This window comes from Engystomops pustulosus, chromosome 1, assembly GCF_040894005.1.
Source record: "Engystomops pustulosus chromosome 1, aEngPut4.maternal, whole genome shotgun sequence".
NCBI classification, from domain to species: Eukaryota; Metazoa; Chordata; class Amphibia; order Anura; family Leptodactylidae; genus Engystomops; species Engystomops pustulosus.
The window spans coordinates 297353243-297371949 of NC_092411.1; the positions used below are offsets into that span (position 1 = coordinate 297353243).

General features: G+C 43.9%; 1 protein-coding gene across 2 annotated transcripts in view; it reads right to left on the bottom strand.

Moving 5' to 3' along the window:
- Positions 1 to 121: 121 nt before the first annotated feature.
- LOC140113736 (uncharacterized) overlaps positions 122 to 18707 on the bottom strand; it is a 32513-nt gene continuing 13927 nt past the window's right edge. For both annotated transcript variants that reach the window (XM_072132657.1, XM_072132658.1), the window contains one exon: positions 122 to 2648. In XM_072132657.1, coding sequence (XP_071988758.1) covers positions 2293 to 2648 — 356 coding nt within the window. In that variant the 3' untranslated portion in view covers positions 122 to 2292. The remainder of the gene's footprint in view (positions 2649 to 18707) is intronic.

Below are 18707 nucleotides of genomic sequence, written 5' to 3' on the forward strand. Positions count from 1 at the left end.
GCACTGAGCACCCTAAGGAGTCATAGGAGCTAAAACATCAATAAAACTGAGTAAAATTGTAAAGTAAGGAATCAAAATGATCTTTATTGTGTTAACATCACTAGGGGATAGAAATGTGAGAATTTTCTTTTGTTGGAAAACCCCTTTAAGGCTCAGCCCCATTTTTTGTACTCTGACTTGCGTCGCTTTAAATGGTTATAACTTTTGAACACTGTTACTTATCAAAGATTCTGAGATTGTTTTCCCTCACAGGTTGTACTTCATTTTAGGCAACAGGTTCCCTTTAAGACAATATTAGTGCAAAGTGACTCTCAATAGTCTTATACTGCACCAAATTCCTGGAAGGATAATAAATCTGGTGCAGGATAAGACTAACTACCTCAGGATGGCCCAGATTTATCAAACTGCTCGCACATGTATTTACTGTATGAATTGTTTGTCCCAGTTTTGTGTTGCGTCTACACTGGGGCTCATTTACTAAGGGTCCAAATCGCGCATTTCGCCATTTCCTGAATATTTCCAATTTGCGCCGAATAGTCCTGGGATTTTGGTGCACGTGATCGGATTGTGGCGCATCGGTGCCGGCTTTCACCTGACGGATTTGGAAAAACCGCAGAATTTTTTTTTTAAATTTGTGTTGCAAGAATAGCAACCACATACACCGGGACTAAGAAGGTGAACTCCGGCGGACTTCAGCGCAGCAGCGACAACTACTGGATGTTGGGCGCACGACCTTAGTGAATCCTGGCAAGCTCCGAAGCAACATCGGACAATGCTGCGCGGGATCGCGAATGGACCGGGTAAGTAAATGAGCCCAACTGTGTCCACCGCAACACATAACTGTGCACATAAAGGAGCATTCCGCTGCAGGTCCCGCCAGCCGCCATATTTATGTTAAAAGTCCCGACATAATTGTGACGCACCAGGAAAAGACAGACCGATATATCAGAAGAATATTAGTTTATGAATGTTGTTTCTTTCTTTCTAATTATATATCTCCTGCCAGGTGTGCACCACCAAAGTTACGTATGTTTTAATCTTAGGGGAGAGGGAAAGTGTAGGAGAAGTGGCAGTAAAATGTAACTTTTATTAATTATAATTAAAATTGAAAGTAGAAAATAGTTGTGAACGGATTTTAACAAATAGGGAAAGTTCAAGGGATGTTTTCCCCTTCCATGCAGAGACTGACCCCTATAAATTGACTTGCATGGATTCCCTTAAATTGAGGGATTTATTTGAGGGTATCGTGAACCAACTTGGAGGATATTATTAATGGTGTGATATCCAGTGTTGATTGTGTTTATACTTTGTTCCTCATTCACAGTGTAACAATGTTGCGACTTGTTAGTTTCACAGCCTCTTATTGTGGATACTTAGTCTGTTATTTTGCAACAGTGTTTGTTATAAACCAGGCATGCACAGACTATTGTCCTGCACACACCATGTCTGACAATTGCAGCGTCTGGTGTTATATTAGTGTGGCATCGATCCCAAATGTTTTTTAGGAACGATGTTGACACAGCTAGTTTTGCTGCTCTGCTACTGCTGTGTCCCTAAAGACAGTCAGTGTAGCAGGGGATTACTGCATTGATGTGTTAATGAACCAGCAGCACTATCTCACTCTTTCTGTGAGTGTCAGATCCCTGTGTAAGATCGTGGCTGTTTCTCTCCTGCTGCTCCTATATATCATTATCTGTCACTGGGATCACTCGCCAGGTCACTGTGTATGATTCCAGCTTAACTATTTCTCTCCTGCTGCTCCTATATCATAGTCTAACACTGGATTCTCTCACTGCATTTCCCTCTTAGCATATGTAGAACTTTCCCTAGTAATACCCTACGGCCGTTTCGCCGCCATGTTGCAGCTTCATCTGGGGGTCTGGGGGGGCACCAGGAAAAGACCAATGCACTCAGTTTAAAGGACGCCTACCATCGGAATACTGGATAGTCGGTGATTAAGAAGTTTATTACATATAGAAATTAGCCTGTGGCTGCCAACTTTATGCCCAGCGCGAGATTTGAATACAAAGCTGGTGATGTCATTGGTCCTCAAAAAGCTCTCGGGGTGGTGCCAATCCCAGAGCACCACATGCTGATTTGCATATGTAATAAATGTAATTTTTCCCCACAATGCCCCCAAGCAAAGTTATAAGAAGTAAACCTTACAGGTAATCTGATGGTAGATGTCCTCTAAGAGAGTTTGGCGCACCAGATTATTGTGCAGCGGTCGTCAATAAACTGGCGCACTCCGCACATTTGTTAGGCAAACTGCACGTGGTAAACGCTGAATCACTAATAATAAATCTTGGCCATTGTCTTGTCTTCTACAAAACACAGATAACGAAATTGATGAAAGTTTTGTCCCAAATGCTGAGAGTTATCCAGGTATCTCCCGTCCTCCGGGATGATTCCGCTGTAGAGGTTTCCATTCTCTTTATCTACACTCCACAGTTTCCCGTCAGGAGAGAAGGACATGAAATGGCTGAGCCGGAGCCATCCGCACCCCCCGACCATCGTGCAGGTCTTCAGCCACTCCTCATAGTCTTGGGCTGTTGTCGGTGGTTTTCCTTTCATAATTTGATCTTCTTCTGTCACTGCATACAGGTCACCATGTGGATCAAAGAATAAGGTTTCAGACCTCTGCCATCCTGTAGGAATATAATAAATGTAATGTAGTTAATGTAACAATTATTTCATTATGTTAAAGGGAACCTGTCACCAGGGGGCTATATTACACTGGGTACAGGTTCCCATACCCATGTTGTAGTAGACATCAGGTTCCCGTACACACGTTGTTGTAGACATTGGGTTCCCATAAAAACGTTATAGACATTGGGTTCCAATACACATGTTGTAGACATCGGGTTCCCATACACACGTTGTAGACATTGGGTTCCCATACACACGTTGTAGACATTGGGTTCCCATACACACGTTGTAGACATCGGGTTCCCATACACACGTTGTAGACATTGGGTTCCCATACACATGTTGTAGACATCAGGTTCCCATACACACACTGTAGACACTGTGTTCCCATACACACGTTGTAGACATCAGGTTCCCATACACACGTTGTAGACATTGGGTTCCCATACACACGTTGTAGACATTGGGTTCCCGTACACACGTTGTAGACATTGGGTTCCCGTACACACGTTGTAGACATCAGGTTCCCATATACACGTTGTAGACATTGGGTTCCCGTACACACGTTGTAGACATCAGGTTCCCATACACACGTTGTAGACATTAGGTTCCCATACACACGTTGTAGACATTGGGTTCCCGTACACACGTTGTAGACATTGGGTTCCCGTACACACGTTGTAGACATCAGGTTCCCATACACACACTGTAGACACTGTGTTCCCATACACACGTTGTAGACATCGGGTTCCCATACACACGTTGTAGACATTGGGTTCCCATACACACGTTGTAGACATTGGGTTCCCGTACACACGTTGTAGACATTGGGTTCCCGTACACACGTTGTAGACATCAGGTTCCCATACACATGTTGTAGACATCAGGTTCCCATACACACGTTGTAGACATCAGGTTCCCATACACACACTGTAGACACTGTGTTCCCATACACACGTTGTAGACATCAGGTTCCCATACACACGTTGTAGACATTGGGTTCCCATACACACGTTGTAGACATTGGGTTCCCGTACACACGTTGTAGACATTGGGTTCCCATACACACGTTGTAGACATCAGGTTCCCATACACACGTTGTAGACATTGGGTTCCCATACACACGTTGTAGACATTGGGTTCCCGTACACACGTTGTAGACATTGGGTTCCCATACACACGTTGTAGACATCGGGTTCCCATACACACGTTGTAGACATTGGGTTCCCATACACATGTTGTAGACATCAGGTTCCCATACACACGTTGTAGACATTGGGTTCCCATACACACGTTGTAGACATTGGGTTCCCGTACACACGTTGTAGACATTGGGTTCCCGTACACACGTTGTAGACATCAGGTTCCCATACACACGTTGTAGACATTGGGTTCCCATACACACGTTGTAGACATTGGGTTCCCGTACACACGTTGTAGACATTGGGTTCCCGTACACACGTTGTAGACATCAGGTTCCCATATACACGTTGTAGACATTGGGTTCCCGTACACACGTTGTAGACATCAGGTTCCCATACACACGTTGTAGACATTAGGTTCCCATACACACGTTGTAGACATTGGGTTCCCGTACACACGTTGTAGACATTGGGTTCCCGTACACACGTTGTAGACATCAGGTTCCCATACACACACTGTAGACACTGTGTTCCCATACACACGTTGTAGACATCGGGTTCCCATACACACGTTGTAGACATTGGGTTCCCATACACACGTTGTAGACATTGGGTTCCCGTACACACGTTGTAGACATTGGGTTCCCGTACACACGTTGTAGACATCAGGTTCCCATACACATGTTGTAGACATCAGGTTCCCATACACACGTTGTAGACATCAGGTTCCCATACACACACTGTAGACACTGTGTTCCCATACACACGTTGTAGACATCAGGTTCCCATACACACGTTGTAGACATTGGGTTCCCATACACACGTTGTAGACATTGGGTTCCCGTACACACGTTGTAGACATTGGGTTCCCGTACACACGTTGTAGACATCAGGTTCCCATATACACGTTGTAGACATTGGGTTCCCGTACACACGTTGTAGACATCAGGTTCCCATACACACGTTGTAGACATTAGGTTCCCATACACACGTTGTAGACATTGGGTTCCCGTACACACGTTGTAGACATTGGGTTCCCGTACACACGTTGTAGACATCAGGTTCCCATACACACACTGTAGAAACTGTGTTCCCATACACACGTTGTAGACATCGGGTTCCCATACACACGTTGTAGACATTGGGTTCCCATACACACGTTGTAGACATTGGGTTCCCGTACACACGTTGTAGACATTGGGTTCCCGTACACACGTTGTAGACATCAGGTTCCCATACACACGTTGTAGATATTGGGTTCCCATACACACGTTGTAGACATTAGGTTCCCATACACACGTTGTAGACATTGGGTTCCCATACACACGTTGTAGACATTGGGTTCCCGTACACACGTTGTAGACATTGGGTTCCCATACACACGTTGTAGACATTGGGTTCCCATACACACGTTGTAGACATTGGGCTCCCATACACACGTTGTAGACATTGGGTTCCCGTACACACGCTGTAGACATTGGGTTCCCGTACACACGTTGTAGACATTGGGTTCCCATACACACGTTGTAGACATCGGGTTCCCATACACACGTTGTAGACATTGGGTTCCCATACACACATTGTAGACATTGGGTTCCCATACACACGTTGTAGACATCGGGTTCCCATAAACACGTTGTAGACATTGGGTTCCCATACACACGTTGTAGACATTGGGTTCCCATACACACGTTGTAGACATTGGGTTCCCATACACACGTTGTAGACATTGGGCTCCCATACACACGTTGTAGACATTGGGTTCCCATACAAACGTTGTAGACATTGGGTTCCCATACACACGTTGTAGACATTGGGTTCCCATACACACGTTGTAGACATCAGGTTCCCATACACACACAGTAGACACTGGGGCACATTTACTTACCCGGCCCATTCGCGATCCTGCGGCGCATTCTCTGCACAGGATTTGGGTCCGGCCGGGATTTATGAAGGTAGTTCCTCCGCCGTCCACCAGGTGGCGCTGCTGCGCTGAAAATCATCTCAACGCGCCGGAATACACCACCTCGGACCAGGTGAAGGTAAGAGCTTCCCGAGCGACACTTTTTCGGTTTTTAAATGCGGCGGTTTTTCAGAATACGTCGGGTTTTCGTTCGGCCACGCCCCCCGATTTCCATCGCGCGCATGCCGGCGCCGATGCGCCACAATCCGATCGCGTGTGCCAAAATCCCGGGGCAATTCAGGTACAATCGGCGCAAATCGGAAATATTCGGGTAACACGTCGGGAAAAACGCGAATCGGGCCCTTAGTAAATGACCCCCACTGTGTTCCCATTCACACGTTATAGACATTGGGTTCCCGTACACACGTTAGAATAATCCAAAGAAAGTGGTCAATAATGGTTAATGACCCGTGATCACTTATATTCTTAAGGCAGAAAAATACATAAAGAAGTGATCTTTTTAAAACTTAACTTTTACTGAGAAGTCTCATAAAATATACAAACATTAAGTGGTACAAATTAGCTGCTGCTATGTAGAATCCTTAGTGCATGAACCCCATCTAGAAAAGAATAGACAAATGCAAAGCGTGAGCTGGGTGGCCTAAATGGATAAGGTTTCACATGAAAAAATATATTAGACACCAGGCTCACCTTGAATGCTCAGCAGCATAAGTCATCAATGCACACTATCCAACTTCCTTGAGCGTGTCAATTTGTTCATTGGTTTTGTCTCAAGATAGAAGCGTCGGAGTGCTCGTCCGAAAAGTAGACACAACGTGTCTTAAAAGGTGTGAAGAGGATAGGTGAGTATAAACAGGGTAAGATGGGACTTACGGATGTCAAGAATGGGGTCAAGATGACAATGTCACTCTCCCTGGTACACCCTGAGTCCAGCTTCTCTGATACCCTGAGAACCTAACCTCGGAGTCGTGGTCCTATTTGGCCACAACCCCGACAGGAACCTGTCCCTGGCTGGATGGCCCTATTAAACAAGCCTATACCACCGGAGTGGTTCCCGTAAAAAGATTGAAAAGAGTCTGGTATACAGTTATGGACAGTATATAGTCCTATGGGAATTCAATACACAACGTAGGGATCAGAGCGACCGAATCCCAACAGGACCTGTTTCACCCTTCCAGGGCTCATCAGGGGAAAGTTGCGGTGCGCCAAAAGGTGTCCCTAATAAATATAACCATACAATATTGTTTCAGTCAAAGCAACAAGTGGGTGGTGCGTTTAACAGAGAAAAGCTTGAAAATTCCTACCTTTACTGTGGGTAAGGGAAACAAAGGGGTAATCCGACCCTATTATAAAGGAGGGAAGGAGTATACTGATGGTCAAACCTGAAAATCTAATAAGGGCTAAAGTTTCAACGGTGGGCGCCCAAAAAAATTGTGTTCTTACCTTAGTCTAAATTGTTGGTACAGACTGGTGGTCAGGTGGGGGCTGTGGGGGCCCAGTTACAGCGTCCCCATGCACAGCCTTGCAGGACCAGTGGGTCTGTGTGTGGGTTTCTGGTGCACAGGTTAAATAGCGCGCCCTGTACTTATAGCCATGCCCCTCGACGCCCCGCCCAGTCACATGATCGGTCCATCACACGTTGTAGACATTGGGTTCCCATACACACGTTGTAGACATTGGGTTCCCATACACACGTTGTAGACATTGGGTTCCCATACACACGTTGTAGACATTGGGTTCCCATACACACGTTGTAGACATTGGGTTCCCATACACACGTTGTAGACATCAGGTTCCCATACACACGTTGTAGACATTGGGTTCCCATACACATGTTGTAGACATTGGGTTCCCATACACAAGTTGTAGACATTGGGTTCCCATACACACGTTGTAGACATTGGGTTCCCATACAAACGTTGTAGACAATATACCTGGAGTAGTGTGTGTCTGGCTGTACATGTAATATACCTGGAGCAGTGTGTGTCTGGCTGTACATGTAATATACCTGAAGTAGTGTGTGTCTGGCTGTACATGTAATATACCTGGAGTAGTGTGTGTCTGGCTGTACATGTAATATACCTGGAGTAGTGTGTGTCTGGCTGTACATGTAATATACCTGGAGTAGTGTCTGTCTGGCTATACATGTAATATACCTGGAGTAGTGTGTGTCTGGCTGTACATGTAATATACCTGGAGTAGTGTCTGGCTGTACATGTAATATACCTGGAGTAGTGTGTGTCTGGCTGTACATGTAATATACCTGGAGTAGTGTGTGTCTGGCTGTACATGTAATATACCTGGAGTAGTGTCTGGCTGTACATGTAATATACCTGGAGTAGTGTGTGTCTGGCTGTGCATGTAATATACCTGGAGTAGTGTGTGTCTGGCTATACATGTAATATACCTGGAGTAGTGTGTATCTGGCTGTACATGTAATATACCTGGAGTAGTGTGTGTCTGGCTATACATGTAATATACCTGGAGTAGTGTGTGTCTGGCTGTATATGTAATATACCTGGAGTAGTGTGTGTCTGGCTGTACATGTAATATACCTGGAGTAGTGTGTGTCTGGCTGTACATGTAATATACCTGGAGTAGTGTGTGCCTGGCTATACATGTAATATACCTGGAGTAGTGTGTGTCTGGCTGTACATGTAATATACCTGGAGTAGTGTGTGCCTGGCTGTACATGTAATATACCTGGAGTAGTGTGTCTGGCTGTACATGTAATATACCTGGAGTAGTGTGTGTCTGGCTGTACATGTAATATACCTGGAGTAGTGTGTGTCTGGCTGTACATGTAATATACCTGGAGTAGTGTGTGTCTGGCTGTATATGTAATATACCTGGAGTAGTGCCTGGCTGTACATGTAATACACCTGGAGTAGTGTGTGTCTGGCTGTACATGTAATACACCTGGAGTAGTGTGTGTCTGGCTGTACATGTAATATACCTGGAGTAGTGTGTGTCTGGCTGTACATGTAATATAACTGGAGTAGTGTGTGTCTGGCTGTACATGTAATATACCTGGAGTAGTGTGTGTCTGGCTGTACATGTAATATACCTGGAGTAGTGTGTGTCTGGCTGTACATGTAATATACCTGGAGTAGTGTGTGTCTGGCTATACATGTAATATACCTGGAGTAGTGTGTGTCTGGCTGTAAATGTAATATACCTGGAGTAGTGTGTGTCTGGCTGTACATGTAATATACCTGGAGTAGTGTGTGTCTGGCTGTACATGTAATATACCTGGAGTAGTGTATGTCCGGCTGTACATGTAATATACCTGGAGTAGTGTGTGTCTGGCTGTACATGTAATATACCTGGAGTAGTGTGTGTCTGGCTGTACATGTAATATACCTGGAGTAGTGTGTGTCTGGCTATACATGTAATATACCTGGAGTAGTGTGTGTCTGGCTGTACATGTAATATACCTGGAGTAGTGTGTATCTGGCTGTACATGTAATATACCTGGAGTAGTGTGTGTCTGGCTGTACATGTAATATACCTGGAGTAGTGTGTGTCTGGCTGTACATGTAATATACCTGGAGTAGTGTGTGTCTGGCTGTACATGTAATACACCTGGAGTAGTGTGTGTCTGGCTGTACATGTAATATACCTGGAGTAGTGTGTGTCTGGCTATACATGTAATATACCTGGAGTAGTGTGTGTCTGGCTATACATGTAATATACCTGGAGTAGTGTGTGTCTGGCTGTACATGTAATATACCTGGAGTAGTGTGTGTCTGGCTGTACATGTAATATACCTGGAGTAGTGTGTGTCTGGCTGTACATGTAATATACCTGGAGTAGTGTGTGTCTGGCTGTACATGTAATATACCTGGAGTAGTGTGTGTCTGGCTGTACATGTAATATACCTGGAGTAGTGTGTGTCTGGCTATACATGTAATATACCTGGAGTAGTGTGTGTCTGGCTGTACATGTAATATACCTGGAGTAGTGTCTGGCTGTACATGTAATATACCTGGAGTAGTGTCTGGCTGTACATGTAATATACCTGGAGTAGTGTGTGTCTGGCTGTACATGTAATATACCTGGAGTAGTGTGTGTCTGGCTGTACATGTAATATACCTGGAGTAGTGTGTGTCTGGCTGTACATGTAATATACCTGGAGTAGTGTGTGTCTGGCTGTACATGTAATATACCTGGAGTAGTGTGTGTCTGGCTGTACATGTAATATACCTGGAGTAGTGTGTGTCTGGCTGTACATGTAATATACCTGGAGTAGTGTGTGTCTGGCTATACATGTAATATACCTGGAGTAGTGTGTGTCTGGCTGTACATGTAATATACCTGGAGTAGTGTGTGTCTGGCTGTACATGTAATATACCTGGAGTAGTGTGTGTCTGGCTGTACATGTAATATACCTGGAGTAGTGTGTGTCTGGCTATACATGTAATATACCTGGAGTAGTGTGTGTCTGGCTGTAAATGTAATATACCTGGAGTAGTGTGTGTCTGGCTGTACATGTAATACACCTAGAGTAGTGTGTGTCTGGCTGTACATGTAATATACCTGGAGTAGTGTGTGCCTGGCTGTACATGTAATAGACCTGGAGTAGTGTGTGTCTGGCTATACATGTAATATATCTGGAGAAGTGTGTGTCTGGCTATACATGTAATATACCTGGAGTAGTGTGTGTCCGGCTGTACATGTAATATACCTGGAGTAGTGTGTGTCTGGCTGTACATGTAATATACCTGGAGTAGTGTGTGTCCGGCTGTACATGTAATATACCTGGAGTAGTGTGTGTCTGGCTGTACATGTAATATACCTGGAGTAGTGTGTGTCTGGCTATACATGTAATACACCTGGAGTAGTGTGTGTCTGGCTGTACATGTAATATACCTGGAGTAGTGTGTGTCTGGCTGTACATGTAATATACCTGGAGTAGTGTGTGTCTGGCTGTATATGTAATATACCTGGAGTAGTGTGTGTCTGGCTATACATGTAATATACCTGGAGTAGTGTGTGTCTGGCTGTACATGTAATATACCTGGAGTAGTGTGTGTCCGGCTGTACATGTAATATACCTGGAGTAGTGTGTGTCTGGCTGTACATGTAATATACCTGGAGTAGTGTGTGTCCGGCTGTACATGTAATATACCTGGAGTAGTGTGTGTCTGGCTGTACATGTAATATACCTGGAGTGGTGTATGTCTGGCTATACATGTAATATACCTGGAGTAGTGTGTGTCCGGCTGTACATGTAATATACCTGGAGTAGTGTGTGTCTGGCTGTACATGTAATACACCTGGAGTAGTGTGTGTCTGGCTGTACATGTAATATACCTGGAGTAGTGTGTGTCTGGCTATACATGTAATATACCTGGAGTAGTGTGTGTCTGGCTGTATATGTAATATACCTGGAGTAGTGTGTGTCTGGCTGTACATGTAATATACCTGGAGTAGTGTGTGTCTGGCTGTACATGTAATATACCTGGAGTAGTGTGTGTCTGGCTGTACATGTAATATACCTGGAGTAGTGTGTGTCTGGCTGTACTAGTAATATACCTGGAGTAGTGTGTGTCTGGCTGTACAGGTAATATACCTGGAGTAGTGTGTGTCTGGCTGTACATGTAATATACCTGGAGTGGTGTATGTCTGGCTATACATGTAATATACCTGGAGTAGTGTGTGTCCGGCTGTACATGTAATATACCTGGAGTAGTGTGTGTCTGGCTATACATGTAATATACCTGGAGTAGTGTGTGTCTGGCTGTATATGTAATATACCTGGAGTAGTGTGTGTCTGGCTGTACATGTAATATACCTGGAGTAGTGTGTGTCTGGCTTTACATGTAATATACCTGGAGTAGTGTGTGTCTGGCTGTATATGTAATATACCTGGAGTAGTGTGTGTCTGGCTGTACATGTAATATACCTGGAGTAGTGTGTGTCTGGCTATACATGTAAAATACCTGGAGTAGTGTGTGTCTGGCTTTACATGTAATATACCTGGAGTAGTGTGTGTCTGGCTGTATATGTAATATACCTGGAGTAGTGTGTGTCTGGCTATACATGTAATATACCTGGAGTAGTGTGTGTCTGGCTGTACATGTAATATACCTGGAGTAGTGTGTGTCTGGCTGTACATGTAATATACCTGGAGTAGTGTCTGGCTGTACATGTAATATACCTGGAGTAGTGTGTGTCTGGCTGTACATGTAATATACCTGGAGTAGTGTGTGTCTGGCTGTACATGTAATATACCTGGAGTAGCGGTGTGTCTGGCTGTACATGTAATATACCTGGAGTAGTGTGTGTCTGGCTGTACATGTAATACACCTGGAGTAGTGTGTGTCTGGCTGTATATGTAATATACCTGGAGTAGAGTGTGTCTGGCTATACATGTAATATACCTGGAGTAGTGTGTGTCTGGCTGTACATGTAATATACCTGGAGTAGTGTGTGTCTGGCTGTATATGTAATATACCTGGAGTAGAGTGTGTCTGGCTGTACATGTAATATACCTGGAGTAGTGTGTGTCTGGCTGTACATGTAATATACCTGGAGTAGTGTGTATCTGGCTGTACATGTAATATACCTGGAGTAATGTGTGTCTGGCTGTATATGTAATATACCTGGAGTAGTGTGTGTCTGGCTGTACATGTAATATACCTGGAGTAGTGTGTGTCTGGCTGTACATGTAATATACCTGGAGTAGTGTGTGTCTGGCTATACATGTAATATACCTGGAGTAGTGTGTGTCCGGCTGTACATGTAATATACCTGGAGTAGTGTGTGTCTGGCTGTACATGTAATATACCTGGAGTAGTGTGTGTCTGGCTGTACTAGTAATATACCTGGAGTAGTGTGTGTCTGGCTATACATGTAATATACCTGGAGTAGTGTGTGTCTGGCTGTACATGTAATACACCTGGAGTAGTGTGTGTCTGGCTATACATGTAATATACCTGGAGTAGTGTGTGTCTGGCTGTACATGTAATATACCTGGAGTAGTGTGTATCTGGCTGTACATGTAATATACCTGGAGTAATGTGTGTCTGGCTGTATATGTAATATACCTGGAGTAGTGTGTGTCTGGCTATACATGTAATATACCTGGAGTAGTGTGTGTCTGGCTATACATGTAATATACCTGGAGTAGTGTGTGTCTGGCTGTATATGTAATATACCTGGAGTAGTGTGTGTCTGGCTGTACATGTAATATACCTGGAGTAGTGTGTGTCTGGCTTTACATGTAATATACCTGGAGTAGTGTGTGTCTGGCTGTATATGTAATATACCTGGAGTAGTGTGTGTCTGGCTGTACATGTAATATACCTGGAGTAGTGTGTGTCTGGCTATACATGTAATATACCTGGAGTAGTGTGTGTCTGGCTTTACATGTAATATACCTGGAGTAGTGTGTGTCTGGCTGTATATGTAATATACCTGGAGTAGTGTGTGTCTGGCTATACATGTAATATACCTGGAGTAGTGTGTGTCTGGCTGTACATGTAATATACCTGGAGTAGTGTGTGTCTGGCTGTACATGTAATATACCTGGAGTAGTGTCTGGCTGTACATGTAATATACCTGGAGTAGTGTGTGTCTGGCTGTACATGTAATACACCTGGAGTAGTGTGTGTCTGGCTGTACATGTAATATACCTGGAGTAGTGTGTGTCTGGCTATACATGTAATATACCTGGAGTAGTGTGTGTCTGGCTGTACATGTAATATACCTGGAGTAGTGTGTATCTGGCTGTACATGTAATATACCTGGAGTAATGTGTGTCTGGCTGTATATGTAATATACCTGGAGCAGTGTGTGTCTGGCTATACATGTAATATACCTGGAGTAGTGTGTGTCTGGCTGTACATGTAATATACCTGGAGTAGTGTGTGTCTGGCTATACATGTAATATACCTGGAGTAGTGTGTGTCTGGCTGTACATGTAATATACCTGGAGTAGTGTCTGGCTGTATATGTAATATACCTGGAGTAGTGTGTGTCCGGCTGTACATGTAATATACCTGGAGTAGTGTGTGTCTGGCTGTACATGTAATATACCTGGAGTAGTGTGTGTCTGGCTGTACTAGTAATATACCTGGAGTAGTGTGTGTCTGGCTATACATGTAATATACCTGGAGTAGTGTGTGTCTGGCTGTACATGTAATACACCTGGAGTAGTGTGTGTCTGGCTATACATGTAATATACCTGGAGTAGTGTGTGTCTGGCTGTACATGTAATATACCTGGAGTAGTGTGTATCTGGCTGTACATGTAATATACCTGGAGTAATGTGTGTCTGGCTGTATATGTAATATACCTGGAGTAGTGTGTGTCTGGCTATACATGTAATATACCTGGAGTAGTGTGTGTCTGGCTATACATGTAATATACCTGGAGTAGTGTGTGTCTGGCTGTATATGTAATATACCTGGAGTAGTGTGTGTCTGGCTGTACATGTAATATACCTGGAGTAGTGTGTGTCTGGCTTTACATGTAATATACCTGGAGTAGTGTGTGTCTGGCTGTATATGTAATATACCTGGAGTAGTGTGTGTCTGGCTGTACATGTAATATACCTGGAGTAGTGTGTGTCTGGCTATACATGTAATATACCTGGAGTAGTGTGTGTCTGGCTTTACATGTAATATACCTGGAGTAGTGTGTGTCTGGCTGTATATGTAATATACCTGGAGTAGTGTGTGTCTGGCTATACATGTAATATACCTGGAGTAGAGTGTGTCTGGCTGTACATGTAATATACCTGGAGTAGTGTGTGTCTGGCTATACATGTAATATACCTGGAGTAGTGTGTGTCTGGCTGTACATGTAATATACCTGGAGTAGTGTGTGTCTGGCTGTACATGTAATATACCTGGAGTAGTGTCTGGCTGTACATGTAATATACCTGGAGTAGTGTGTGTCTGGCTGTACATGTAATACACCTGGAGTAGTGTGTGTCTGGCTGTACATGTAATATACCTGGAGTAGTGTGTGTCTGGCTGTACATGTAATATACCTGGAGTAGTGTGTGTCTGGCTGTACATGTAATATACCTGGAGTAGTGTGTGTCTGGCTGTACATGTAATATACCTGGAGTAGTGTGTGTCTGGCTGTACATGTAATATACCTGGAGTAGTGTGTATCTGGCTGTACATGTAATATACCTGGAGTAGTGTGTGTCTGGCTGTACATCTAATACACCTGGAGTAGTGTGTGTCTGGCTGTATATGTAATATACCTGGAGTAGAGTGTGTCTGGCTATACATGTAATATACCTGGAGTAGTGTGTGTCTGGCTGTATATGTAATATACCTGGAGTAGTGTGTGTCTGGCTATACATGTAATATACCTGGAGTAGTGTGTGTCTGGCTGTACATGTAATATACCTGGAGTAGTGTCTGGCTGTACATGTAATACACCTGGAGTAGTGTGTGTCTGGCTGTACATGTAATATACCTGGAGTAGTGTGTGTCTGGCTGTATATGTAATATACCTGGAGTAGTGTGTGTCTGGCTGTACATGTAATATACCTGGAGTAGTGTGTGTCTGGCTGTACATGTAATATACCTGGAGTAGCGGTGTGTCTGGCTGTACATGTAATATACCTGGAGTAGTGTGTGTCTGGCTGTACATGTAATACACCTGGAGTAGTGTGTGTCTGGCTGTATATGTAATATACCTGGAGTAGAGTGTGTCTGGCTATACATGTAATATACCTGGAGTAGTGTGTGTCTGGCTGTACATGTAATATACCTGGAGTAGTGTGTGTCTGGCTGTATATGTAATATACCTGGAGTAGAGTGTGTCTGGCTGTATATGTAATATACCTGGAGTAGAGTGTGTCTGGCTATACATGTAATATACCTGGAGTAGTGTGTGTCTGGCTGTACATGTAATATACCTGGAGTAGTGTGTGTCTGGCTGTATATGTAATATACCTGGAGTAGAGTGTGTCTGGCTATACATGTAATATACCTGGAGTAGAGTGTGTCTGGCTATACATGTAATATACCTGGAGTAGTGTGTGTCTGGCTGTACATGTAATACACCTGGAGTAGTGTGTGTCTGGCTGTATATGTAATATACCTGGAGTAGTGTGTGTCTGGCTATACATGTAATATACCTGGAGTAGTGTGTGTCCGGCTGTACATGTAATATACCTGGAGTAGTGTGTGTCTGGCTATACATGTAATATACCTGGAGTAGTGTGTGTCCGGCTGTACATGTAATATACCTGGAGTAGTGTGTGTCTGGCTATACATGTAATATACCTGGAGTAGTGTGTGTCCGGCTGTACATGTAATATACCTGGAGTAGTGTGTGTCTGGCTATACATGTAATATACCTGGAGTAGTGTGTGTCCGGCTGTACATGTAATATACCTGGAGTAGTGTGTGTCTGGCTGTACATGTAATATACCTGGAGTAGTGTGTGTCTGGCTGTACTAGTAATATACCTGGAGTAGTGTGTGTCTGGCTATACATGTAATATACCTGGAGTAGTGTGTGTCTGGCTGTACATGTAATACACCTGGAGTAGTGTGTGTCTGGCTGTATATGTAATATACCTGGAGTAGTGTGTGTCTGGCTGTACATGTAATATACCTGGAGTAGTGTGTGTCTGGCTGTACATGTAATATACCTGGAGTAGTGTGTGTCTGGCTGTACATGTAATATACCTGGAGTAGTGTGTGTCTGGCTATACATGTAATATACCTGGAGTAGTGTGTGTCTGGCTGTACATGTAATATACCTGGAGTAGTGTGTGTCTGGCTGTACATGTAATATACCTGGAGTAGTGTGTGACTGGCTGTGCATGTAATATACCTGGAGTAGTGTGTGTCTGGCTGTACATGTAATATACCTGGAGTAGTGTGTGTCTGGCTATACATGTAATACACCTGGAGTAGTGTGTGTCTGGCTGTACATGTAATATACCTGGAGTAGTGTGTGTCTGGCTGTACATGTAATATACCTGGAGTAGTGCGTGTCTGGCTGTACATGTAATATACCTGGAGTAGTGTGTGTCTGGCTGTACATGTAATATACCTGGAGTAGTGCGTGTCTGGCTGTACATGTAATATACCTGGAGTAGTGTGTGTCTGGCTATACATGTAATATACCTGGAGTAGTGTGTGTCTGGCTATACATGTAATATACCTGGAGTAGTGTGTGTCTGGCTGTACATGTAATATACCTGGAGTAGTGAGTGTCTGGCTGTACATGTAATACACCTGGAGTAGTGTGTGTCTGGCTATACATGTAATATACCTGGAGTAGTGTGTGTCTGGCTGTACATGTAATATACCTGGAGTAGTGTGTGTCTGGCTGTACATGTAATATACCTGGAGTAGTGTGTGTCTGGCTGTACATGTAATACACCTGGAGTAGTGTGTGTCTGGCTGTACATGTAATATACCAGGAGTAGTGTGTGTCTGGCTGTACATGTAATACACCTGGAGTAGTGTGTGTCTGGCTGTACATGTAATATACCTGGAGTAGTGTGTGTCTGGCTGTACATGTAATATACCTGGAGTAGTGTGTGTCTGGCTGTACATGTAATATACCTGGAGTAGTGTGTGTCTGGCTATACATGTAATATACCTGGAGTAGTGTGTGTCTGGCTGTACATGTAATATACCTGGAGTAGTGTGTGTCTGGCTATACATGTAATACACCTGGAGTAGTGTGTGTCTGGCTATACATGTAATATACCTGGAGTAGTGTGTGTCTGGCTGTACATGTAATATACCTGGAGTAGTGTGTGTCTGGCTGTACATGTAATATACCTGGAGTAGTGTGTGTCTGGCTGTACATGTAATACACCTGGAGTAGTGTGTGTCTGGCTGTACATGTAATATACCTGGAGTAGTGTGTGTCTGGCTGTACATGTAATATACCTGGAGTAGTGTGTGTCTGGCTGAACATGTAATATACCTGGAGTAGTGTGTGTCTGGCTGAACATGTAATATACCTGGAGTAGTGTGTGTCTGGCTGTACATGTAATATACCTGGAGTAGTGTGTGTCTGGCTGTACATGTAATATACCTGGAGTAGTGTGTGTCTGGCTGTACATGTAATATACCTGGAGTAGTGTGTGTCTGGCTGTACATGTAATACACCTGGAGTAGTGTGTTTCTGGCTGTACATGTAATATACCTGGAGTAGTGTGTGTCTGGCTGTACATGTAATATACCTGGAGTAGTGTGTGTCTGGCTGTACATGTAATATACCTGGAGTAGTGTGTGTCTGGCTGTACATGTAATATACCTGGAGTAGTGTGTGTCCGGCTATACATGTAATATACCTGGAGTAGAGTGTGTCTGGCTGTACATGTAATATACCTGGAGTAGTGTGTGTCTGGCTATACATGTAATATACCTGGAGTAGTGTGTGTCTGGCTGTACATGTAATATACCTGGAGTAGTGTGTGTCTGGCTGTACATGTAATATACCTGGAGTAGTGTGTGTCTGGCTGTACATGTAATACACCTGGAGTAGTGTGTGTCTGGCTGTACATGTAATATACCTGGAGTAGTGTGTGTCTGGCTGTACATGTAATATACCTGGAGTAGTGTGTGTCTGGCTGTACATGTAATATACCTGGAGTAGTGTGTGTCTGGCTGTACATGTAATATACCTGGAGTAGTGTGTGTCCGGCTATACATGTAATATACCTGGAGTAGAGTGTGTCTGGCTGTACATGTAATATACCTGGAGTAGTGTGTGTCTGGCTATACATGTAATATACCTGGAGTAGTGTGTGTCTGGCTGTACATGTAATATACCTGGAGTAGTGTGTGTCTGGCTGAACATGTAATATACCTGGAGTAGTGTGTGTCTGGCTGTACATGTAATATACCTGGAGTAGTGTGTGTCTGGCTGTACATGTAATATACCTGGAGTAGTGTGTGTCTGGCTGTACATGTAATATACCTGGAGTAGTGTGTGTCTGGCTGAACATGTAATATACCTGGAGTAGTGTGTGTCTGGCTGTACATGTAATAT